Below are 26,395 nucleotides of genomic sequence, written 5' to 3' on the forward strand. Positions count from 1 at the left end.
AATTTCTCATTAACTTTAGATGTTGTGTTGTTATTTTGCAGGTCTGAGAGGTTAATGATTTCATTTGTTATACTGTCAACATTAGTTTGTCTGGAAAGCTTACATCATTTCAGTGAAACATTTCTGTAGAGTTCTACTCTTTTGAGTTACTAACTAGTTTACATCTACACAAATCCTGGAAAACTAAGTTAATTCTTCTGAACTGTATTGTATTAACATGGGGTTATTGTCTCTTAGAAAACTTTTTTCTTTCAACTTGTCAGCTGGAGAATAGAAAATGTTCAAAGACTCAGTGATTGCAAGGATATAGTGAAGCTGGTCAGTTTAGTGTCTTTCTAGTTGTTCTTCACTGCTAGCATGCTTGCTCACTTTCCCCCTTCTTGTATGGGAACAGTGCCAAAAATAAATATGAGGAATCTGTCTAAATAACTTTTCTCCTTCCAAATCGACAGCATACTTTTCAGTTACTTTTTCTATAAAGCCTGTTAGACATGTTTGTAACTAAAAGTCCTATAGTAATAAGATATCGGAATAAATTCAAGCGCTGCTCTATTTCAAAAGGATGTGGAGGGTGCTGTAAGCATTGAAATTCTGAACACCTTTAGCAAAGGGATCGTATTTTGGGTATTTGTCATTAGTGTTGAGTCCAGCACTCACATCAGAGACTGGTTGTCTCTAGTGGCAGTTGTAATTGTGGCAAAGCTTTTTCTTCCAGTAATGTGCAAAATCATTATTTTACTATTTAAAAAATCTTATGTAGTTTACAAATGTCTCATTTCAAAGACTAATCAAGTTTTATATTAAATATTGTCCATATTGGTAATGCAGATTATAAGCTCATGTAGGAGCATCTGTTTCTGTTTTTGTCTAGTTGGAGATTATCCCTTAATCATGCAGGGTCCAGGTGTGCATTTTGGGATTTGTTGACTCAGGAAAGCTGCAGATTGCATTAAAGGCCAGTGACATTATACTATAGCTGCATTTAGGTTGTTGTGCCTCTGAGCAAGAACTCTTGCTTGAACCACACAGTGAAAAGGATGGCAAAAAGAAATGTCCTCATTACAGGTTGCTCCTCAGGAATTGGACTGGCCTTAGCTGTAAAAATGGCAAAAGATGAACAGAAAAGATTTAAAGGTAACAATATTTCTGTTATTTATCTTTATTTATATATATGTGTACGTTCTTCAATGCAATATTCTCTTCCCTCCCTCCATGATTTATCAGAGCTGACTGTATTCAATCTGGTGATTGCTTCCCGTTTAACCCCCTTCTACCATGCAAGAAAATGCAATACAGTGAAAATAAACTGCTTCCTGTAAGCAGATGGTATTTCTGTACCTGTATCAAAGCTGAACACCTACTTGAACTGATTACAAAATTAGATTACAAAAAAAAACCACCATAAATAGTTGAAAATGTCTGCAGTGTACTGCCTGGATATGCATTCACACAGTTAACTTTGCTTCTAGCTACTAAATTTTTGTTGAATGAAGCATGCATGCCAATTGGAAGACCAACAAAATTAATTTAGGAAAAGAATTCTTAAATTTACATTTTTTTCCTGAAGTGTGATTCATTATTCCAATGCTGTGCACCCATAAAAGTGTGAGAAAAGGACTGGGATTTCTTTCTGCTGCAAAATGGGATATTTGCTATGACTGAAAATGGATGGCAAAGTAAATACAGCAATCTGTAGAAAATCGGTTTCTCAAGCTTATTCTTACGGTATTTTACTGCCAAGTGGCTGGATGCAGACTCGTAGTTTTTTGGGTAATTAGGGCATAAGAACGGTAAAACTAATTTTAAATTTGAGAAGTAGGTTGCACAAATGAACATTTTTTGCAATCTGAGGAACTAGCTGTCTTCCACTTTTTTTTTTAATAAAGTCATGGTATTTCTGCTAAACATGTTGGCAGTGCTTTTAAAAAAAATAATCTATATTCCAATATTGTGCTTGGATATTAAAAATGATTCAGCAGCCTGACTTGGTACCCATTGCTTTAAATTTTGCTGATAGTAGTGTCTTCTCATGCTGCATGTTTTACATTGTGCATACTGGTTTAATTCTTCTTTTAGATTCCTTGAAGGTTTCATAACGAGATTCTGGAAAAATAGTGTCATATGCATTGAAAATAAGTTCTTTCTACTTCAAGTTTTTAACTGGGTTTTATCAATGATATTTAAGATATGAATGAAAAAAATATTGTTTAATACTTCTCTGTAACACTACCACAGAAAAGGTTTTATTTGTGACTAACTATTGCTTCTGACATGTTGCAGTGTATGCCACAATGCGGAATCTGGCCAAGAAGGAGGCACTTGAGGAAGCTGCAGGTCGCAGGCTGGGCAAAACCCTGGAAATTAAACAACTGGATGTCTGTGATGAACAGTCCATTAAAACTTGTGTGAATAGTATCCCTGACAGAAGGATTGATGTCCTAGGCAAGTACAAGATGTGTATGCTGTGAACAGATAAGTTTTCTGTTTATCGTCTCTTCAAATACTCTGGAGAAGTTTCATTAGTGTATTTTTTAAATGATCAAATTAATAATAATTGCCTAATTTATTCATGATTCTTAAGGCTTCGTGCAGACGTGGATTAAATTTCACTGTGCTTCTCTTAAGCAGGGAAGCTTGTTTCTCCTATTTACAAAGGAGAAACTTGATCACAGTAAAGAAATGTCTTGGATAAGATGATGCAGTTTTTTAGTAAGTGTGAGAATAGGACTTTTGCCTAAATCTGTGTCTTCATATACAACTTTCTGCCCTATAGATGAAGCACAGCTCTGTTTATAATAAAATAGTGTTATAATAATAGTGTTGTCTACTAAGAAAGCAATAGCACTTGGTAATTAGCAAGTAAAAGAACAAATGCAAAGTACGAGTACTTTAATTTTTTATTGAGAATTATAGTTCTACTGTGTAAATCATTTAACAAGAAGTTTTCTTGTACTGTTTTGCTAAAAATAAATAGTAATAGAAGAAAGATGCTTATATTCTCAGCAATGAAATCTCTAAGAGAAAATCAAGGACCTGTCTTCATTTTTAGAACTCATTAAAGAATCGTTTAACAAAATTTGTCTGCAGCCTGTATTATGCTCCAATTTGACACAGTAGTTTTATTGCAGCATGCCAGTTTTATCAGTCATTCCCCACTTATAAACACCTAGGAGACACATGCACACACACACACAAAAAACAAACAAGTTTCTTTTTAAAGACGTGAATTTTTAAAGCAAAGAAAAACCTAAAAGGCATACTAAAATATGGCCTAGTCTAGCACCTTTTGGAATAGATTGAAGTCTTGTATTCATTGATATGGGCGTTGACTGTAGCCGCTAACTTATGCTACTGAATGATGAACAAATAATGATGATTCTTGGCTCATTTTCCTGTAATCCTTTTCTAATTTAAAGAAAAAGGACTGATCAGAAATAAATTGGTTAAAATGCAAAATATCAGGTAATTGGATTTTTTAATTGAATTAAAACCATAATTAATCAAAAAATAAAAATAGAGAAGTGTATTTGCAGAGCTTGACTAACGCAATAATATCTTTTGTGTTTTAATCCTTTCTCTAAGGATTATTTAATCCCTAATCCTTATTTTACTTCTAAATGTTTTCCAGTAAAGATAAGCTAATGTTTAGGGATGTTATCGGTCACTGTTGTCTTCCATTTTGTGCAGTTAGCAATGCTGGAATGGGGCTTATTGGACCAATTGAATGTCAGACCATTGATGAAATGAAAACGGTGATGGATACCAACTTCTTTGGACTGGTTCGACTCCTGAAGGAGATTTTGCCTGACATGAAGAGGAGAAAGAGCGGGCATATAGTTATAATAAGCAGTGTTATGGGAATACAAGGCAAAGTGTTTTTTTTTCTTTGTTTAATCTAAAAGTTCAGTATGTACAATCTAGAGCACACCTCTTTTTTTTTTTCCCGAAAAAAATGTAGGAGTTAGCATATCTATTTATTGAGCTCTGTAATGCTAAAACTCCAAGAAGCGTAGCATTTAGATCTGGCGTTTTATGTATCCCAGTAGTATGTTACTATGCACAACTACTCTCAAGATATTTTAACAACAAAAGCTGTGAATTCTTTTTTCATGGGAGTAAGGCTATCAGTTTTAACTCACATTCTACTTTTTATTTTATTATTATTATTTTAATTACTAGAGATTACCTGGAAAACAGGATTTAGGAATATTACTTTTCACTTTCCTGTTGGAAAGGATTATGGGGACAGGCAAACACACTTGCTATGCTGTGCTAATGGGACAAACTCCAGTCATGTCCTGGACAACTCTACCATCTTTTGGTAAAGTTTCCCCTCACAAAGTTTCACAGAGCTAATTCTAGCAAAAAAATAATGTTTCTACCGTTCCCTCTGGTCTGACTGTATTTGTTTCAATTACTAAGGCACTGGCATTGATCTTAACCTGGATTATTCTGGTGAGCAAGTGTCCTAAAGCAAACTGCAAGTGTGGTTATTGGATTGCTGTACTGCCTTTTCCAAGTCATAGAATGGCTCAGATTGGAAGGGACCTTAAAGACCATTTAAGAGACACCTCCCTCTAGATCAGGTTGCTCAGGGCCCCATCCAGCCTGGTCTTGAACACCTCCAGAGATGGAGCATCCGCAGCTTCTCTGGGCAACCTGTTCCAGGGCCTAACCACCCTCTGAGAGAAGAATTTCCTCCTGACCTCTAATCTAAATCTCCCCTCTTTTAGTTTAAAACCATTCCCCCTTGTCCTGTCATCTGACTGAGCAAAAAGTTGCTCTCCATCTTTTTTATAAGCTCCCTTTAAACATTGAAAAGCTGCAGTAAGGTCACTCTGGAGCCTTCTCCAGGCTGAACATCCCCAGCTCTCAGCCTGTCCCCACAGGAGAGGTGCTCCATTCCCCTGATCAACTCCATGGCCCTAAGCCCCTCAGATGCAAGATGGATCTCTTGCATAATCAAATCTGCTCAGTTTCTGTGTTTATCTCCAGCCTGCTCAAAGTCTTGTGCAGGTGGTATTGTATGTATATACACTTATCCAGTAGACTATAGAATATTTAATAGCAGCCAGAGAGATCACAGTATCAGCTAGAAAGAGGAAAAGCATTAGGTTAGTCAAGCATGCGTTAGCATAAGGAATTTTGAGAACATATGCAAAAACAAACAAACAACCCAGCAGTATTTAATACTACTTAACTACTCATAATATTAAACTATTATTACTAATGAACTGTCTCATTAGACCAGTATCCACAAGGATTTTCTTAATGTATTTTCCCAGAATTTCTACAGTCTTGCTAGGAAAACAAGCGTTAAAACTAAACTACTTGCATGTTGAATATGATCGCATTCTCAGGCTGTTTTATTTGTACCATCAGGTATCTTATTTAATGATGTTTATGCTGCATCAAAGTTTGCGGTGGAAGGATTTTGCGAAAGTTTAGCTATACAAGCACTCAAGTTCAAACTTCAGTAAGTATCGATCCACAGGTGTAAATTACAGTTTAGACAGTTTTAAATATATTCAGAGTTACTGCACAAAAGTTTAAAGCTTGCTGCTATCTAGGAGAAACAGACTGAGAAACCCATGGAAATCATACATCACAAAAGGCATCGAAGTCCACATTCTTCACACTACATAAGCAAGTAGTTTTGATACTAAAATAAACATCCTTATAGACAGTTAGAGGTTTTTAGGTTTGGATAAAATATACTCTATTTAATACTTCTGAAAACAGATTCTTGCATATAATATCGAAATAAAATTGTAAAACAAACCTGTAATGTTTTCCTTTTAAAAGGATAATAGTCCTTTCTAGAGATCAAGATAAAAAAGGTCAAGGGCTCAAAGAGAGCATGTAGAAATTCATCAGAAAGGAACACAGGATGAGATTGCTATAAGGACAGGAGGTGGGAGGAAAGCAACAAGGATGCAGTACTATTTTTTAGTGTTTAAGACAGTATTTGAGAGAACAGTCCTGTTCGTTGTCTGTGGGACTTTAGTGTTTGATTTGTCACATATATTCACTTTGGTATAATTTTCCCACTGTTCTTTGAGTGAAGTCCAACAACTGTTAAACATCCCATGTGTCTCTGTATGCTTGAGTGTTCAGCTCCTGTACAGTGGGAGAAGAGACAGCTGCTGTCATGGGATTACAGAGTCAAAGCTGCCTCCAAACTTTGATTTTGCATAAATCTCTGAAAAGCCTGGAGAGATTTAAAATGAATACTGTAATAATACAAAGCAAAAACAGAAAAAAGAAGGTTTAAAAAATGTAGTGTGCAGAATGTAGTACAGGAAAAGTTCAAGGTCAAGTGTGAAGAGTGATGCAGGAGAAAAGGCTTAAATTCCAGCAGCAGTTGGAATTCTGCTGTCCAGTTCAATAGTAGATTTAGTTCTAAAGAGCCTGCCCAAAATTCAACCCTACGAAGAGGTCCTCTCCCAAGGAGTGTTTTATTAGAAGTTGTGACTGGGGATAATTGCTGCCTGAGAGTAGAACCAGAAAAGAGCTGACCAGTATCAAAATCAATTTTTCCATATTTGGCAGCAGCCAAATCGGTCTATCAACAGCAAAATTCTTAATATTTTGTTTTATATGGTATTGTAGGGGAATCTTGAATTATGTAATATTGACAGCTTGACAAAGAAAATCCATGTTTTCGCAACTTTCATCTACTTCTAATATTATCATAAGAAAGCTATAGAAAATCTATGTAGGATTTTGTCCAGAGAATATATATTTTTTTAATGATCCTGAAGTTATTTTTTCTTTGTATTTCTGAAATTCTTGCGGATAAATCATCTTCAGATTCTACAGCTGTGAGACAGCAGGTAGCAACTGTATTCACTTCCATATGAATTAAGTTGCTGTACTTCCCTGAAATTTAAGCTGTACAGATCTTCTGCTCTATGAGGATGGGTAGGAGTTTCAATAATTCAATATTCATTGAATAAATTCAATAATGTGTTATTGATCACCTTGTCAAAATACAATGTTAACATTGCTTGCTAGCATGTACTCAAGACTGCAATTCGTTAATATACTTTTTAAAGAATTATAGGGAGGTGTGTTTCCCATGAGGAGAATAGTCCGTAACCAGTATATCTTGGCTTTTGAACAGGTTAAGTCTGATTGAACCAGGCCCAGTGATTACAGAGTTTGAAAGAAAAGTGTTTGAAGATGGAATGAAAATGGATCTTTCAGCTGCAGATGAGGAAACAGCTGAGATGTTTACTAATATTTACCTTAAAAATTACAAACAAATTTTCCAGAGCCTGGGACAAAGTGCTGAGGATGTTGCAGAGGTAACCTACCAACAAATCTCTCCTCTTGTGTATTTTTAATTTAAGAATGCACTGGTTGGTTGGTGTTATTTTTTTTTGTTTTTGTTTTTTTGTAGAAGTGTTAAGATTTAATTACATGGAATTTATGTAATTTAAAATGATTTTTAAAACCTTGAGAGAATTTCAAGTTTTAAACAAAATCAATACGAACATTAAAAGAATGTTCGTTTTTCAATTTAAGACTATTGTGAACTGTAACTTACATGCGACTGTGGACACAGACCATCTAGTGAAGTCTGGGCTTTCTGCAGTGCTACCTTCTGTCTCTGCAGGGTTCCCACCTTTGGGAACCTTTGTTTAAAGCCTCTCTATCTCACTAATAATCCCTTCACTAATGCGAGGCTAATATGAAGTTCACTTGGCTACCCCACACCACCGAGGCATAATAGAAAATACCTGGACGTAGTTCCTGGTGTTTAGGGCTGTCTGTAGAAAGACAAGATTAGGCAAGATATGGAAGGGGACGACAATTTCAGATGCTGGCTACTAACGAGGAGCTTCAAGTGTCAGCTGAAGCTTCCCTGATCTTGCTGCAAAGCGCACTGTTCTGATCCTTTTCCAGTCAACAGTAAGAGAAAGTATCTACCTATTGTGGGCCTACAGCGATAACTTGGAGGACTATGCAGGATACTTAAGTGTAAAGTGCTATCATCATCGTGTAGATGAACAGAAATAGGACTATGAATAAGTAAGTACTTCTGGCTTTAACGTTATTTTAAGAAAAAAAATCTAATGAAATCTTCATAAAACTACATCCAGCATTTTACACAACTCTAAAACTTTATTCTTCCACTTTTCCTCTGCTTAACTGAAAACTAAATGTTTAATTTACTATTTTGATAAGGGTTCTTTAAAGATCTAATTTTTCTTTCTTAACAGCATACAGTAAAGATAATTCTTGCAGAAAACCCACCTTTTCGCCATCAGACCAACACCTTGTACACTCCGATGACAACTCTGAAATACGCAGATCCAAATGGAGATCTACCCATTGATATATTCTACAAAATGGTTTTTCATCATGACAAAATCTTCAGTGCAAGTCTTAACTTTATCAAATTGCTAAGGTGGAGAAGCAGAAAGAGCTTTGACCTGGGAAAACCCTCACAATAAGCATGAGATTGTGTAAACCGGAACATTTGTTATAGTAACTGTTTTGTTAAATGTCTTCACTTATGATTTTATGTAAGCTCAAAGATATTAATCTCAATGCATTTATCTTGAACATTAGGTTGCAGGACCTTAAAATTAAAATCCTCTTAACTATAGGTTTAGTCTGCTTCGTGCTCGCTTTTTGGAGACTTGTTTTCATGGAAACAAGCATTGACTAATTCTTAAGTATTTAATATTAAACTGTGCTCCTTCACTTATTAGAATGTAACAACACAGACTGCAGTGTGTGCTGTATGTAAATTACTTATTGATTCTTAACAACAGCTTTTTTTTACTTGAGTATAGTAGTCCTTCAATCACAGTAGCATTCTCATTCAGGAATCAAGACTATTTACTGATATTGTACCTGCAAGTCTAATCAATCTTAAAATGTCACAATTGGCACGTTTATTATTTCGATTTATCATTTCCTTAATGCTTCCTTTGTATGTGACAGCTACTGCTACCATTATGCGCTACGGGCAGTAAGTTCTTAAAAGGGCACCTCCGCGTGGCAGCTCATGGCGATGGGGCTGCTCCGGAGGAAGTAACCTCAGCGCATTCTCGGGGTCATTTCTCATCACGGCGCTGTGACTTTATTTCCTTCTTACACAAAAGCCCAGACTCACGCACAGCGCGGCACGGACCCAGGCGCTACCCGGGACGCGGTACCCCCAGCGGCCCCCGGCCCAGGGAGCGGCGGGGCGGGGCGGGGCGGGTGTGGGCGGGGCGCTGCGCCCCGCGCCCAGCCGCGTCTCCCCGGCGCTGCCACCTCACGTGACCCCGCCTCCCGTGGCGCCGCCGCTTCCGGCGCTCGCAGGGAAGGCAGGGGAGGAGGCGGGATGCGAGCGGTGGAAGCGCGCTGCGGCTTCCGGCGGAAGTGACGCCCCGCGCAGCCCGTAGTCGGACCGTTTCCGCCTCGCGGCAGCCCTCAGCGCCGGGTCGGCCGCTGCTGCTGCCGGGGAGCGCAGCCGGGGGCGCCCAGCCCGGCCCAGCTCGGCTCAGCCCGCCCCAGCGGAGCGGGGCCCGTGTGCTCGTGCGGCCGCCCGCCCGCCGGCCGCTCCTGAGGCGGCGCCGCCGGCCCCCGAAGGATGTGGCGGAGGCGGCCGGGGCAGGCGCCGCGGCCGGAGGAGCGCTGAGCCCCGAGCCCCGCCGCGCCTCCCGGCCCCCGGCCCGCTGCGCGCCGCTCGCCCGGCACCGCCCCCAGCCTTCCCCGCCCGCCGCCCCTCGCCGGGTCCCCCCGCGCTGGAGCCGAGGGGGAGCCCCTGAGCGCGGCAGCCAGCATGGCCTCCTCGTCGGGCAACGACGACGACCTGACCATCCCCCGGGCTGCCATCAACAAGATGATCAAGGAGACGCTGCCTAACGTCCGCGTGGCGAACGACGCGCGGGAGCTGGTGGTGAACTGCTGCACGGAATTCATCCACCTCATCTCCTCCGAGGCCAACGAGATCTGCAACAAGTCCGAGAAGAAGACCATATCCCCCGAGCACGTCATACAAGGTGAGCCCTGGTGGGCAGCCGGGCTTTGGGTTGCTCCTGGCCCCGCGCAGCTTTCTTCTCTCTGGCTTCCTCGAACTGTGTAAAAGGCAAAAGGCAGGGTTTTGTAGAGGTTCTGGAGGAAAAGCATGCGTTGTCTGGCCTGTCTTGCATTGCAAGGGAAGGTTGTCTTTGTGTGGCTAGTGAGCGGTGAGTGTGCTTGGCATCAGCCCTTGTTTAGTGATTCAGAGGAGTCAGCGATGCTTTGGGAGAAGTCACCACATTCATAAACCTTTCTTGTAGCTGTGAAATAAGGTCTGCTTTTTGGAATAGCTGTGCAGGTTTCTTTTACAACATGTTTCAAGACCTGCACTTTCTGAATGTCTTTGTAATTGGAGACTGACAAAAAAGATGTGATTGGGTATGTGGGGCCCAGTTTCTAATCCAGAGCATTCCTGTCTGGACCTTAGAAAGAGTAAAATATTTCTCCAGGGTTACCCACCAAGTGTGATCATTTAAAATTAAGTATTCATATCTGATGGAGAGACTACTTAAATGAGACATACTCCCTTGCATCTTTTTCAGCTGTTGCCTTCTAATTCCCATTGTTGAATTAAAATTTCCTCTGTGTGTCTCATCTACTTTTTCTTTAATTTCTGCCCTAGTTAGGGAGTTTACTTCCCTCATGGGTAAGTCTGCAGCAGGCATCTTTTGTCAGGAACCATTTGCTTTGCTTTTTAAGCAAAGATGGTTGATGCCAGCGCATGCTGCAAACAAATTTGTAGCAATAATAGTGAAAGGGTGCTTCATTTCGCTGCCTGGATGAGCTGTAATCTGAAGCACTTGCAGAAGAGCTATTTCCAGGACTGTGAAGGTATCACGTCAGTCAAAAAAAAAAAGTGTTTCATTTTTGTAATGGGCTGCTAGATTCCCTGTTTAAAACAATCAGACAAAACAAAACTTGATTCCTATTAGTTTGCTTACCAGAAGAGTTTCAAGTACTTGACAAGGCTATGAACAGCAAAGAATATACGGCATTCATGTGAGCTTTAACGTTAAATAAAAAGGACATGTACCTGGAAGCTTAGCAAAGCAGCTCTGTTACAGAAGCTCAGGAAGTGAGGAGTCAAGCAGGTGCCTGCATGTGGAAATGTTCTTTGGGTGTGATGCTTCTTAACGCAGGGGTAGTTTCTTCAAGTGATCCCTGAAAGTCTGGAGCTCTGTTCTTAACGTGGGAATAGAGGTAGTCTTTAAGGTTGAGCACAATAAAGAATTCAGGTATGAGAGTATTTTATGCTCAGTAGATGTGGTTCTTAGAAAACCTATTACTGTTGTAGGATTATTCTGTTTTTTTATTTTGAAGACAAACTGAAATCAGAATGTATATATGCGTACGTGTGTGTATCATCGGCAGGTGTTCTCCAACTGAGGATCTTGCTGAGCTCGTGTCTTTGTGTTATCAGACTTAGTAAAAGTTTGTTTCAGACTAGGTTTCTCCATTTTATTAAGATATTGCTGAATAAAACTTCTTCCAGCACCTACAGTTTTCTTCAGCACCTTCTTGTAGTGCTTCTGGAGGTGGAAGTTGTTGTTCCTGGATTTAGTGCTGTCTTCACCTGTGGGGAGGTGTTTGTGCTGCTAGCTTGTGCCAGGTGCTGGTCAGTTAGCAGCTGGTACTTCTGTGAAGTATGAGGATCTAGATTGTTAGGGTTGGAAACAGCAGAGATCTGTATATGGGTACGGCATTTCAGCATTTTTATTGATCTTCATACATGCTAGGTACTTGCTCTTTTGACTGTCTTTTAGCGTAGCTTCATGACAGCGATGCTAACAAAGCCAGTAATTGAAATATGTTTGCTGTGGTCATCAGGATGCCTCTGTCCTTTTAACTGTGTGAGCCAATTCCATTACAGGTAAAGTGAGGCTAATGGGTATCACATCACAGCTAACTGGCTGCTACCAAAAGGAGTCTCTTTGCACCCTCCCTGGAGCTGACTCCAGCAACCTCTGATCCGACTGTCCCTGCGGCTTTTGGAGGGGCTGGGGGCGGGAGGGGGACTGTGTTCTGTTGGGTGAGATCGCTGATCTGGCTGTTCTGTAAACAAGAAGTTGCTGGCTGGGAAGCAGGGAGCAGGAAGGGTATTTCACTGGGCAGGAGGAAGGGGAAAGAGACCCCCTTGCAGCTGGTGACACTGCTGCAGGGCTGTGTTAGAGGTAAAGTGAAACTGCAACTATGTTGCTGTAATTACTGGTTTGGCAGCAGTGGTACTTAAGCCCACCCCCTCCTTTGCACTAGTGAAAGTGGCTGTGTGACCCTGGGCTAGGCTAGGACTCTTCCCCCTACCAGCAGCTTCTGTTTCAGATGGGGGAAGTCCTTGCCATGTTCCATTGTGTGGTAGCGCAAACACTCGGCTGGCACAGTGCCTATGAGCAGCATAGGGAAAGGAAAGCAGAGGCTTCTTGCATCCCTTGGGAGGCCTGACTCTGTAGATGGACTCAGGCTATGCCAGGCACTCGCTCCTAGTAATGTGCAGCTGCTTCCCTGCAGAGTGCCCAGAGGCATCGAGGCGATGACGGCTGAAGTAGAGATAGTCTTCGTGCCTCTTGCTGAAACTCACTGTTGGGGACTTCCACATGGAACAGAAAATAGCCACACTTGGTAGTTGAGTTATGATGAGGCAGATTTTTTTGTGAGAAACTGAAATTCCATTGAATTCTGAAAATAATGAGGTGTTAAATCACTATTTTTAAGAAGCTGATTACTTTGATTATTTTGTCTACGAGGCACTGTGTTGCAGGAAGGTAGGCTCTTCTCTTCATGGACCATCAGGCTATTGACACCGTTTACTTCAGCATTTAATGTAAAAATCTGTTTTGGTTTGGAATTTCACATTGGAAGCTATTTTTCATTTGAAAGGGGCATAAAGAGTAAAAATCTCAGATACGAGTGACCTGATTGTATTGAAAACAAATGTAGAACTAATTATGCTTAACTGATTAATCAGAGATCTGTGCCTTCCTGCAATCTCTAAGAGTGGGAGGAAGCTGGGGAGTTGACAGTTGTGATTTGGTGTTTGTAAATGTTTCCTTCCCCTCAGCCCTTAAAGATGCTGCTTTAAATTTCATGTGATCATTCTAACATCTGCAAGATACCAAATTTTCAGCAATCTGGCTAGACAGTCTTTAAGATTCTAGAAATACAAAGATTCTAAATTTTGGTGGAATAGTAACTTGGATAAAGTAGTAACTCACTGCACATATGAATACCACGTTGGTATAAGGAGGTGCTTGTTCCTGCCATGCATGTACTCCATAAAGCCTTGATATGTTTCAACAAGATGGGATTTCTAAAGTTGTTTTGCTGCCAGTGGAATTTTGAGGCAGCAGACCTCTGTTCTGTAATGCTTCTTCATACCTTGAGTATGTTGAACTATTGTGCACTTTTGTCATGGTTATATCATGTTTTCTTCTGGATCTTTTTCTATTGTGCGATATTCAATATATAACTAAGTTCTCTTTGTTAATTTCTCTTCTGTAAGTGCCATGTAAAGCTTCTATAAAAGCCTGCATCTTGCTGTTCACTTCAGGTTGGGCTGTTCCTCATACTCTGCAGCGGATTGCCAAGCCTGATCACTGTGGATGTTTTTTTGATGAACATTTATGTATTTGCTGTGATAGTTAATCTTAGCGGAGTTAGGCTTGTAGGGCTCTTAAACTAAAAAGAAAAATCGTTATGAGTTTGCATGGTTTAACGTATATGCTATTTACGTATTAGAATTAAATGAGTTCTTTAATATTTATGGGCTGCTTAGTTAACCAGTTCTGCACGATGAAACACATTTCCCTCCTCTCTGCTGAGGCTGTATTAAATAGTTTCTAGAAGGCTTTTGGTGATTCTCACAAACTGTGGACTAATTTTAAAAAGTGTTTCCAGCATCTGTGTGGGCTGAGGCTCACCTGGCATACTGCCTAATGTAATTTAATTATCTCTAAATCAGTTCATCTTTTAATTTTATTTTTCTTAAGAAACATACATATTATGTAAATTCATTTGCCAAACGGTTGCCAAGTCTCTTAAAAGAATGGTAGTCCTGCATGACTAGACAGCTGTGGTGCTGCCTGCTGCAGACAATGCGCTAACCGCCTCCTCGGGTCGAGGTTGGAAGCCAGGAGCTTACAGAATGCCTTTGGTTATTGTTTAGGTGTGCGATACAATGGCATGCTGCCTTAATTATGGGTAGGAAAAGATTGCTTACAAAATTAATGTTAGAATGTAGTCTGAGTTAGTGTAAATAGGAATTGGTTTAGAATGTTACTAATGTTTGCTGCTGCGTATTGTAGGTTAGTGTTATTTCTTGAATAGTGTGTGACAGGATTGAAATAAAGTAGGATAAATATTAAAATAACTGGCGTTACGTAAGAAAGATTTGTATAAACATTGGAAGTGAATGAGGTGTAATAAAATCGAGGCTTGTTTCAGATGTAATTGATGTTTATGTAATACTTCTAGCATAGTCTGTAATAGGTTGCACTTGGGGGGGTGTATGCATGGAGGCATATGGCAATAATTGGTGAATCAAGAAGCAGTATGCCTTTTACCACATGTTCTGTCTGTATTTTTAAGTCTTCTGTTACTTCTGCATTATTTTAAAAAATGTTTTTGCAGTATATATCTGCATTTCAATTTTTTGGGGGGAAGGTTAAAATGCTGCATTTTAGTTTCTGAGTTCGTTTTCATGTAGAGATAAAAGGGTTATAAAAAATAAAAAGGGGTTGTACGTAACTTTGCATATGTTTAATATACACTTCTAGTTCATGGGCATTCAGAAAATAAATTTAGATATGTAGAGACAAAAGCTAAAAGTTGTAGTTCTGTGGTAATATCATTTCTGTATTAATCGAAGATCTGTGGTCACTTTCCATGTGTTATATTTCTGCTCTGTTATAGGTAGCTAATTTACCTTTACTGAAGGCTTGCAGCAAAAATGGAAATACAGAGTTCCTCAGAGATTAATGGTAAATGACATCTTCGCTCTGTAATTCCTACTTGGTTCACTACTTGTAGAACACCTAAAAGAGGTCTTCGAAGAATCATGCCTCTCTCTAGAAAAAAATGCATCAAGTCCTGAATCCTCTGCAAGTGAAGTTGTCTTTGCTTGCACTTGACTAAACTTAAAATTTCTAGCCTGAAAACATGCATTCTTAAATGGCATAAGAGAAGTGGAAGGGAGAATACCATCAGATCTTCTTACGAACATAGATTTTCACCAGATAATAGAAAAATGGTCAAACTTATTTCTTAGAAAAAAATCTTCCAGATAAACACGCTGGTATCTATTATCAAAAGCCTTCTAAAAGACGAATGTGTTTTCTTTCTTTCTAGCACTAGAAAGTTTGGGTTTTGGCTCCTATATCAGCGAAGTAAAAGAAGTCTTACAAGAATGCAAAACAGTAGCACTAAAGAGAAGAAAGGCCAGTTCACGCTTGGAAAACCTTGGCATTCCAGAAGAAGAGCTTCTAAGGCAGCAACAGGAATTATTTGCAAAAGTAAGTGAAGCAATACTTGAACTTATGAGGCTGGAATAATTAACGTGGTAGACCTAAGTCCACAAAAACATGCACACCTCCAGAATTATGCCTTTCCTTTTCAATTGCTGTGGCATCAGAGATACTATTGATTTCCTTGGCCTGTTAGAATTAGGGAAAGGAAAATCAATAAAAAAGATGCTACTTCTGGTTATTTCTTTGATTTGACATGTACAATCAATCAAATTTTATACTCTAGTTTTAGTGGTTTTTTTGATGCTACTTACAGGTATTTCCATTGTGTTGTAGAGAATACACTAAGAATTACTTGGCTGAGGAAATTAAAAATGGCAACTGGTGTTGTAGGAATTACCAGTTTTGATCATGTAAAAAGTGAAAATATGTTTCTGATGGCCAGAAACAGTGCGCACGTTAATTCTTTGGCTTTGAAAGAAACAGTTGTTCAAAACTTCTAATTTGTCCTTTCTTATCTTTACTCTTGGCAAAATTGTTTGAGTGAATTCATGCATACGTTTTTAAGGAGGCGATTCAAGCACAGGAGACTGCACGCAAATACTGTGTGCGTGCCTTCACACGTTCTCTTTTATCTCAGTCTTTACTTTGCCATCTTTCCCAGATAGTTTGTGAACGCTTCTGAGTTCAAATGACAAAAAACCGATTGTATTTATTTTTCTACACCATCTTTCTCTCTACTATTCTTAGTTTGAAAATAAGGTGGTTCTCTAAATTAAATGATGTGAAAATAACCTTTGCTTTCTCTCCTCTTACCCATAGCATGAGTCTTGTTTTCTGATTTTGCTTGCTTTAATTTCCTCTGAAAAATTCTTACTAAGTTGTCATGTCTGATTACTGCAACCTCCTCTCCCCTTTCTTTACTCTCTTCCTGAAGCACTTAATAACCATCATTTTTCTCTGATTAGGTTACAACTATGTTAACCTAGTTTGCATGATGGATTTTAAGGCAGTTAAATTTCAGCATTGCACATGGCTCTTGTCAGCATTCATTGAACTAGTTATGACAAATTCACGTGTGCCCGATTTTCTTTGTGCTAATGTTGCAAAGACCAATATGGCTGCCTCTGAATTAAGGGCGCACTTTACAGTGAAGTTTGCCATGTTTTTTACTTATTTTTTGTTAAATCTCTTAGCATAGTTTGCAAAATAATAAAAGAAGCAGCAGCAAAGATAAAAGTGTATTTCGGGAGTATTAGCTCCTGAGTAATGTAAAACCATTGCCACCTTATGTAGGCCATGCTTCATGACCCCTTGAGGCATATTCTTTTTTAAATTCTGTAGTACCATGCCTCAATGTGTGAACTAAGGCAATGACTACAGCTTTGACAAGATGGTATGAATATTTTTTTAAAAAATATTCTTCCATAATATGGAAAATGTATGCTTAAAATCAAAGATGTCAGTCTAACTTTCCAAAAAAACTAGTCAGTAGTTGGATGCTGATGGAGGTACTATAATTATTCTTGAAAATACTTACACAAGTGCCTGTTTGTTTGTGTTAATCTTGTTAATATTCCAAAACAGGACACTAATGCTGACTTCCTGAAGGGTGAAAATACCTACTCTAGTTTTTAAAATATTTGCCTGTTAATGTTATGAATGCTTGACATCTGTAGCTTGGATGTTTGTAAATATTTGAAGTCAGTGAATGGCTCATCCTGATGTTCGTGCATGTCTCTTAAAATATCTTTGTAAGATGAGGGCATCAGCAGATTTTTTTTTGAGGCTTCCTTTCTAAAGGTTGCAGGTGATGTAAATGGCCTGTCCAATAAATGAGTTAAGTTTACCAGATGCTATTAAGGTTTCTTAGTCAATACAACTCAATGGAATTTTTCTTTTTCCATTTTTGAAATGGCTAAGAACAAATATGGCAGTGAGGGTAGGCACTGAAAATTGAAGTGCTGAGTCTCCGATTACTGGTGCATGCATGTGTATTAGCTCATTGAATGTACAGTAAATTTAATTGTAGCAAGGTTAGTAGGGAACTCTCTTGTTACTTTGCATGTGATAAATATTTATGCCTCTGTGTACAGATACTCATGTCTTCCTTTGTTTAAAACTATAAAAACTTTATAGTGTCTTAAGTTGTTTTTCACCCCTTGTAACTTGACTGCCACCTGAACTTTGAAATACTGAAAAATCCGTGTTGGAAAGGTCTCACAGGCTGAAATAAATGTGATACGATATGGGAAGATTCTTATTTTTCACATTTTAAATAGGTAAACTGGTTTTGATAATTTTTTCTGAAGCATCATCTTTTGGCATTTGAAGTCTGAAACTGATTTGTTTATGCTTTGGAAAAAAAGTGGAAAATTCAGTGAGTGAATAATGAAGACTGAAGGACTTTTAATTAAATAACTTTTTTCTAACGTTCATTGAAAACAGGAATTGAAGTTTTAATTTTAACGCAGTGGGCTAGTATACTGTTGAAATCAAAAGTGGTTGCCAAACAACAAGCAAAAAGCGTAAATGGAAAAATGTGAGGGCACCATTTGAAATATTTGAAGTGTTTTGTTAGTGTCTTGTACCTTTAAGTACAAGCACTGTACCTTTCTGTAACAGACACCCTCGATGTGTGTCTTTATTTGAGAAGACCTTAGATTGCTCTGCTTTCCAAAGATTGCTTAGCCAAATAAGATAATGGCTTTCTTTTTTGTAATAATGTGTGTCTGTGTGATACAGCGTATGACTTCATAATTGTGAGTTTTAGTATTTGTAATCAACAAAGTGAGGCTATTCCCATCTCTAAACAGTGGTTGAATGTTAAGATGCCTTGAAATTGAAGCTTAAGTTTTCCATTGCTTTGCCTTGCTTAATTTTTCCATTAGTAAGTCATTCAGGACAATCTTTACAATGGAACTTGAGTAGACTATCTCCTGCCTCTTGTTGGAAAGTGTAAATATTCCAAGTAGTGGCCTCTTGAGAGGAAGAGACAATATAGCTAAACATTTTGGTACAAAAACATGCTTAGAAGTACCTCTATTTGTATGTACAATTAATAAAAATTATACAGAAGGAATCTGCAGGTGTGCAGATAGAGCTGCTTTACAGCTGAGGTGCTCTAGAGATTCTTCACAAGTTACAGTATGGCCTTAACAATTAAATTCATGTCTTTAGGCTAGACAACAGCAAGCAGAACTGGCACAGCAGGAATGGCTACAGATGCAACAAGCAGCTCAGCAGGCACAGCTTGCTGCTGCCTCAGCCAGTGCATCCAATCAGGCAGGATCTTCTCAGGATGAAGATGATGAAGATGATATCTGAAATTCACCAGCTGAGTTTCTGTCTTCACTAAGAAATACTTTTCCTGCACAATGAAAACAGTGAAATGAATGCTTACCTGTAAGTTTGTATGCATCATGGACTGGCAATTGGTATTCTAGGGGTGTCTGCTGTTGTGTGCTGTACATGTATAAACTGTCTTTTTTTGAACTCTTGAAGATTTAAGGTTCAGTATCATATCAACTTTGGATTTTTAATGGTGTATATGGAAATTTTAGATAGCAGTGCGTCACTTATTTGATCAATAAACAGTGTTACAATAAACAACAAGTTTATAAAATATAGTGAGATTTATACAAAAAGCTCTAAATCCACGTTTGCATTTTTTCCCTTTTAACTAAACTATAAAATCTTACTTAGAATTTTTAATTGTTTTTGGGGGGAGTGGTACAGTAGACATAATCTGTTAACGGGGAAAAAAAAGTGAGTTCAGCATAGTACAGTCTGAATTCTTAGTTCTTTTTAAAGTGAGGATGTGTATGGCAATAAATATTATATATGCTCAAAGACCACACTTATTAAAATTTGAAAATGATACATTTTCATGAAGCTAGGAAAGGTATGTTTAATAGGAGTTGTACAAATTTGGTCATTTTTTGTATAGGGGTGGAAAAAAATAAACCCATGGTTTTATTATAACATCCTTTGACAGTCCTAACTGAATATTTCACTTCAAAGACTGCCCATTTTGGAGAACTAACTGTTATTTCACTCCAATTTAATGTTAACTGTTGTTGATGGTATTGCTTAGTCCAGATATATTCATGTTGTTGAAATATAAAGCTGGAACTTGATAAAAACAGAATTGTTCCAGTTCCACTGATTATAACTGGGAATGATTAAATATTCAAGCCTATGAAAGCTGAAGCTAAGAGCATGCTTACAATAAAAGAGGGATTTTATTTAACCTTGATTAGTCGTTGTTGGCATAATGCTAACATTTTCCAGATTAGATTGCCACTGGATTACTAAGATACCTTGCTGTATGTTAACATTTTCTTCATTCAGATTGGTTTGTAGGTTTGTCCAGGTTTTTGATAAACCATTCCCCAGAAGTGGTCAGCAATACATGGAACAGAAAAGATGTAGTAGTCCTTTTGATAGTTGATTTGAAAATTCTGTTGATTAATGGATGAGCAGCTGTTCTTTGTGTTGAAATAAAGCACAGTAGTGTCCATTACTGAGTTTTAATGTGTTACTTGAAGTAATACTGGCATATCTTCTGGTACACTAATCTGAGCAGACTAGAAAAGCCACTTGCATACTGCTGTAGATGATCTGATAGCTCTGTAACAATGCAGATTGTTTATTTTAACTTATGTCCTCAGCAGGTTTCTCCAGTCACAGTTCTTGAGGAGGGCAGCAACACTCTGTTTACATAAGGAAGCAAACAGAAAATGATGTGCCCATTTTTACATAAAGATCTGAACAAGGTACAATTGGCATATATTCAGGTCTCAGTCACATAGTGGCATTTGATTTAAGTGTGAGATGTGTTAAGTTTCATATTGATTAAATGTGAACACTTCCTTAAATGCATTCAGGCAGTGAAAACTCAGAAAAGTATATGTTGGAATATTTAATTTAAAACAAACAAGCAAACAAAAAGCCTTTCATGGCTACTATATGAAATAGGCAAGGTTTGACTAAGGAAGTGGTTTTCTGTGAAGGTTTAAGTACCAAAGGTAGGAAAATGTAGTCTAGTGATACAATGTTAATGTGCAGTGTTGGCTTTTCTAATTTGTACTGTAACACCTTCACACTTTCTATTTTAAACAAATCTTTTCCTTTTAAATATTAGGTATATTTTCACACATTTCTTTTCTGATGCAGAATTCAGGATAACATTTTACTGCATCTAGTATGTATGGTGTAATATGTTTGGATCCATGTTACCTTTCTTTTGGACATTCTTGTGCTTTTTTCATATGCTGTATTCTTCAAGCAATAAAATTCTGATGTGTTTTTATAAAACTGCTTTTATATTTAATGAATAGTTTGCTTTCTTTGTTGCATTTATAAAGGAAAAAAAGACTATTTAAACTCTGCTGTTATTTTGACCCACTGAACACTTCATGTGACCAAAGTCTTTACAACCTGAGTGCTGTTGGATGGCGTTGCTGTTCACTGGGGTTGTTACATGCTTGCAAACAATATTTCTGGGCTTGTCCTGCACTCCTTCCTCTTGGGAATTGCATTTTGTGTATAGGTGTTTTTATAAGCTGACCTTCGTGACTTGGAAAGTTGGACAAAAACCCTGTAGATCAGGTAGCCTACTGTTATACTGAAAATATGTCGAAGTGAAAGACCACAGCAGAGGCTAGGGAAATAATATGTTTGTCTTCTGTTGAACTAATTTCACATAGGTAGTCTTGCTTAAATTTTGAGTCTGCTTTACTTATTCAGCCATTCCAGCTCAAGTATGAGAAGTAACTCTACCAGTTGCAGAAGGGAGAATCTTCACTGGTCTTTCAAAAAACTTAAGAATTTTTGTATTTATTGCTTTCCTGTTATGCTTCCGTGTACTAGCTGTTCAGTGAAGACAAAAGATTTCTGAATTCGTGGTATCACTGAGTTCTGGTACAGAATCTTAAAGTTTGGTTAGTGAACTGTATGATTACTTTGTCTCAGAAGAAATGTGTAAGGATGTGTCTGTTTCTTAAATATTGAGTTGATGAGATTATCTGTAGGTTTTCCAAGTTATTCTGACAGTCTGAGTGCTTTCACTAAAAGTGACTTTCTTGCGAAAGTTTTCTTTTCTGTTCCTTTAATAAAGTTGTATGTCTGCATGACATTGTGGATAATGAATATAGTTGTATTTACTACACTGAGTTACTTTCAAAGGGAGTGTCTTCAGGATTATAGACATCAAATACTTAAAATGGTATTTGAATTTTACTACTTAACTGTGGTTAGTTGTGTGTTTGGTATTGAAACGCTGGAAAGGAATTTCTGTAAGAACAGAAAATGTCTCTGAAAGCCACAATTATAAATGTTGCTCTTTGGATTTTGTAAAAGCTTACTTCCATTAAGGAAGACGTTGTGTAATAATGCCTGTGTTAATCTTTTCGTACTTTTGAAACATAATGCCAAATCAAGGGCATTAAAGTGACTTAATGATTATTGTGGAACAGTAATACCCTTACTTAGAGGCGTACACCTAATTTTAGTCTCCCAATATTGGGTTGCAATTTTGTGTAAACTACACACAAAATAATATGAGAGGAGTGTAATATATAATAGTACTTAAGAATGCTGTGGTTAAATTTACTTTCAGTGTTACACTACTAATCTAAGATGGTAACGTTTTACTTTGCAGCTGATGTAGTGGGTGCGCATCAGTGGGATGCTTTCAAATGTTAAGATGGATTTTTCTCCCAGATAAATTGGGCAATCTGGTTCTTTGGTTCCTTGGACTTGCTAAAGGTATACTTGGTGAATGTACCAGCTGTGACTAGAGTAACACCTGAGTATGTAGGGTATAACTTAATGAAAAGGATCATCAATGAGGCTTAGTGTAGGCTGCTTAAGGTTTGCAGGCAACCATGTTCCTTTTCAAAAGAGGCTTGTGCTTAGTTTGATATTTTTTTATAACTATATTCTCACTGATTAAAATACTTGGAACCAAAAAGAAAAAAACACTCAAACATACCTACAGAGATGAGGTTGGAAATCTTGAAAATTTAATAATGGCATAGGAAGTAATTATCCCAGTTCCTGGGTAACAAGTTCCTAGGGTGGTATACTTCTGGAGAGGAAAAGATTCATGGAATGCTTTAATTGAAGGCAATTCTGTTCTGTGGTCCTGTCCTGTAATGCAACTGAGCCAATACTTGGAGAGTCGTTTTGTAGCAAAACGATTAGACAGTGAATCCAGCTGGATATGGCAGCTCCCATACATTAATAATTTGTGAACCCAAGAGAGTGAGGATTCTGCTACATTAGTATGTCTGGTCCTATACATTAATCATTCATGTATCCAATAAGCGTGGGTTTTAATGTATAGATAAGCCTAGTATAAACTTGAATAGTCAAGAGTAGATACGTGCAGCAGGTAGGTGATGCTTCTTTGTATGTTGGAGAAGGGGACATTTGATTTTTAACTCATGGAAGTAATTCATTGTAATGTCAGCTACAGAATACATCATAAAGACTTCTATCCCACAGCCTGAACCAAACGTTCGAGTAAGGATTGATAATACTTGTACAAATTTTCCTGAGTTATAAATGTGAGGACCTACTATGCTTTACATATATGGGGTTAAGATTTAAAATAGGTATATTAAATTGGGTTAAGATTACATTTAATTTTAAGGCTGTCTATGTGGTTAATATTAGTAATAGATTTCTTGTGTTTCTTTGAAACGAAGTCTTAAGCTAGGGACACTGAACTCTATTTTCATTTGGTTCAGAGGCAGAAGAGTCTTACTGTAGCAAGATTCGGACTTAAATTACCCTTTTCCCCTTCCCTCCTTAGCCCCCACCTAGGGTAATTAATGTTTTTGGAGCTGTAGTAATGCTTGGTGTAACTTAGAATGTTTTCCACACCCACTTCAGTAGGAATTATTTCACTATCCAGTTTTGGTATTAGTTCAATACTGTTACTAGTCAGTTACTGTGAACTTTTGTAAATCTTCAAAGCATTATACAAGCATTAATTAGGCTTAGGCAATGTTACGCTGCCCAGTGAAATAAAGTGAGTATTTGAACAGTCTGTGCTGTGCTTTGAAGTTAATGCTTTCACATGCTATAGAACTAAAAGGTGCTGCACTATGTAGAGAAACAAGATGTTATCGTCACATCAGACTTCATGGAAGGGTGACTCATTTAGAGAGAGTAAGTAATAGGAAAAACAAACAGGCTTGTTCTAAAAGTCATTGTCAGAGATGAAAGCATTTATTTGTAATAGCCCAGTGCTTGAGATTGTTGATTATGGGCCAGGACTCGGTTTGATTAATGTTGTGTTTATGTATCATTTTGTCACCTCCAGAATGAGAACCCATTGCTGAATTAGAAATTAAATTCAGCATTGTTTTGATTTGTGTACAAATCTGTTTTCTTGGGTCAGAAACAGTGTAATCCATGGAAGAGAAATGGATTTATCAGGACGGTGACAGTGTTGGTAACACAAGAAATCTGACAGTCTTTACCAAATCATTCTGCAGTAAAGGCTTAACTTCCAGAATTGTGACAAATCTGTATGATGAGGAAGGAATGTGAGCAAAAAAAAAAAAGTTTTTTCTACTGTAATGTAAACAGCTAACTGGTGCAAGTTCTCATGCATGAGTGATTATTTTTCAGGCAGGTAACCCATCTTCCATATTCTCAGATGCTGTTATATGTTTTCTACCTATGGTAACTTAACCGGGATTGCTGGGTAAGTTGTATGCAGCTAAACTTATTACTCTTAAATTATGAATAACTTAGTATTTTCTTGCTTTTGATACGTTGAAATGTCACGAAGCTTGAAATTTTTTTCATTTTTACATTTTTGATAGTTTTTGAAGGGCTTTCTAAGGTTTTAAAAGCATTTAGTTCTCAATGAAGTCAGTTTAAACAAAACTAAAGCTTTATAAAAATGTAATATATTGTAACATTAAAATGCTTTAAAGGAGCAATTCTGGACTAAATGTGCAAGTATTTTGTCTGCAGGATGTGAAAACACAGCAAAATTGTCACTGCCATTGGTGAGTTAATCTTCAAAATGTTGAAAAATGCTCTGTTATGCGTTTTAAGCATTAGACGATGTTAGGAGATGAAAATTACTTATTGAACTTCTCTTTCAGGAAAATGATGAACATTGATTAAATGAATTTTAGTGATGATGAACTTCTGTGCCCAAATGGGTGCAGAACAGAATAGGCACAAATAGAAGTGGCCCACATAGTTGTGTAACAGAAAATTTCGAGAACCTATGTAGGTAGAAATCTTTACTCTAAATTGGCTTCCCTTTATAGATGAAAAGGGTCTAAGGCAATCACACAGTCTTGAGGGAAGAACTATGGTAGAAATTCTCTGTGGTTCTTTTTGTAGAAAGAAGACATTTCATTGATTGCTCTAAGTGTTTTTTCTTTAATCGTGAGAAAGGGAAAGAACTGGACCTTGCCCTAAAATGAAATTTCCAGTATTGACTGAGTTTATGACAGCATGTTTAAAAATCTTTTCCTTTATGAACTCAGGATAAAGCTTCTGAACGCTGAAATAGATTTTCATATGTATCTGTGCCTGGATATTTTTGTAACCTGCCCCAAAGGTGTACAAATCTCAGCCTAGAGGGGAGGGGCAGGTTAGTCCTCAAATTTGGCTACATTTTGGTCACAAACAAAAACCTTTATTACTAGAGATGAACTTCCCAATAATTTCCAGTACCTTGAGTTTTCAAAGCTGATCATACAGTAATTGTATTATAAATCAGTGGATAAAGTAGAAGACATGAGCCCTTTTGCAAGTTGGTTACTTTTGAATTTAAAAGGAAAACTACAGGATCATTTGGGTTTCTCAGGAATGGGGCTTACAAGTTGCAGTGGTATGACTGGGAGAGTCCTGTGTGGCCTCTTTCTTGCCTGCTTCCCAGGTGAGAAGCTCATTTGTGAGCCTCTTCAACAGGCAACTCCAATGCTGGGCTAATTGGCATGGGCTGTGCTGGCCTCAGGCTCTGCTCTAGAGGCTGAGGTGTTCTGGTTGCAGGGCCATGTGTATGATCTAATTAGCAGACCATAAAGCCAAATTTGTGTGGATAATCTGGTGAAGCCAGGGAGAACCTGTAATTAAGTTCTATTGCTGCTACTTCCCTGAACTTAATATTTGATTTCTGACTGATTCTGTCATTACTTTCCCACTATTACTATGGCAGAAAATCAACGGTACTGTACAGTGTGTATGGGGGGGCGAGGGCAGCAACAGAACTTAGCCCTTACCTTCTTCTCAAAACCTCATCAGCTGAAGAGAATCTGGATGTAAGAGTACTCAAGGTAGCAGGAAATCCATGGGGAAAACCTTGGCTACTAGAAGATAAGTGTATTGGGTAGGAAAAAAAAAATTATTTCTTAAGAAATTCTGTGTGTTCTTCCTTCTGCATCTCCCACTGTCTCTAAGGGAAAAATATGCTTAAGACAAAAAGGAAAAAAGACTCTTACTAGGTTTGTTTGCTACCTTTTAGACCTGATCTGCATCTTAAGTCCTAAAAACAGATGCTGGTCTTTAAATTTAGTTAAATAGAGCACCAGAAATGCAATGTTTAGGAAGGATTATTTTTCTGACAAGTGATTTGTTTGTTTTGTTTCTTTGAAATTACTTAAAAATAGCAAACAGTCCCTGATAGGATATCACCTGGGGAGAAATAAGATGATGAACAGAATTGTAGTGATCTTTGTTAATATGAGAGAAAGGGGTAGGAAGGTAACTACATCTTTTTACTTGATGGGTTGTCTACTCTATGAACAGTAGTGTCCTCATTGGCATTGCTGGTTTATGTACAGGCTCCTGTTCTTACAAGTGATTAATGATGGGAAGGAGAGAATGTTCTTGGGCATGTGAGTTGCTGAGTTTCCTTCTGTATTGTGATCCTTTGC

General features: G+C 38.0%; 3 protein-coding genes across 6 annotated transcripts in view; all 3 read left to right on the plus strand.

The window, feature by feature from the left end:
* Nucleotides 1-2,347, plus strand: part of CCDC18 (coiled-coil domain containing 18) — a 30,028-nt gene extending 27,681 nt beyond the window's left edge. For 3 of the 4 annotated variants that reach the window (XM_048067052.2, XM_067001610.1, XM_067001609.1), the window contains exons 28-29: nucleotides 1,066-1,134; nucleotides 2,281-2,347. In XM_048067052.2, the coding sequence (XP_047923009.2) occupies nucleotides 1,066-1,095 (30 nt within the window). In that variant the 3' untranslated portion in view covers nucleotides 1,096-1,134; nucleotides 2,281-2,347. Of the gene's footprint in view, nucleotides 1-1,065; nucleotides 1,135-2,280 lie in introns of those variants that run through there. The other variant, XR_007164523.2, reaches the window with a different exon arrangement.
* On the plus strand, nucleotides 923-8,617 carry LOC106039391 (retinol dehydrogenase 8). Its single transcript, XM_067001618.1, has 6 exons — nucleotides 923-1,134; nucleotides 2,281-2,446; nucleotides 3,692-3,867; nucleotides 5,383-5,476; nucleotides 7,127-7,310; nucleotides 8,229-8,617. Exons 1-6 carry the CDS (start codon nucleotides 1,038-1,040, stop codon nucleotides 8,460-8,462), a joined length of 951 nt encoding a protein of 316 aa, XP_066857719.1. The 5' UTR covers nucleotides 923-1,037; the 3' UTR covers nucleotides 8,463-8,617.
* Nucleotides 8,618-9,393: 776 nt separating this feature from the next.
* Nucleotides 9,394-20,798, plus strand: DR1 (down-regulator of transcription 1). The gene is made up of 3 exons (XM_013186716.3): nucleotides 9,394-10,004; nucleotides 15,364-15,527; nucleotides 18,660-20,798. The coding sequence occupies exons 1-3, from the start codon at nucleotides 9,785-9,787 to the stop codon at nucleotides 18,804-18,806; spliced, it is 531 nt and encodes a 176-aa protein (XP_013042170.2). The 5' UTR covers nucleotides 9,394-9,784; the 3' UTR covers nucleotides 18,807-20,798.
* Nucleotides 20,799-26,395: the final 5,597 nt, after the last annotated feature.

This window comes from Anser cygnoides, chromosome 8 (genome assembly GCF_040182565.1).
Source record: "Anser cygnoides isolate HZ-2024a breed goose chromosome 8, Taihu_goose_T2T_genome, whole genome shotgun sequence".
NCBI lineage: Eukaryota > Metazoa > Chordata > Aves > Anseriformes > Anatidae > Anser > Anser cygnoides.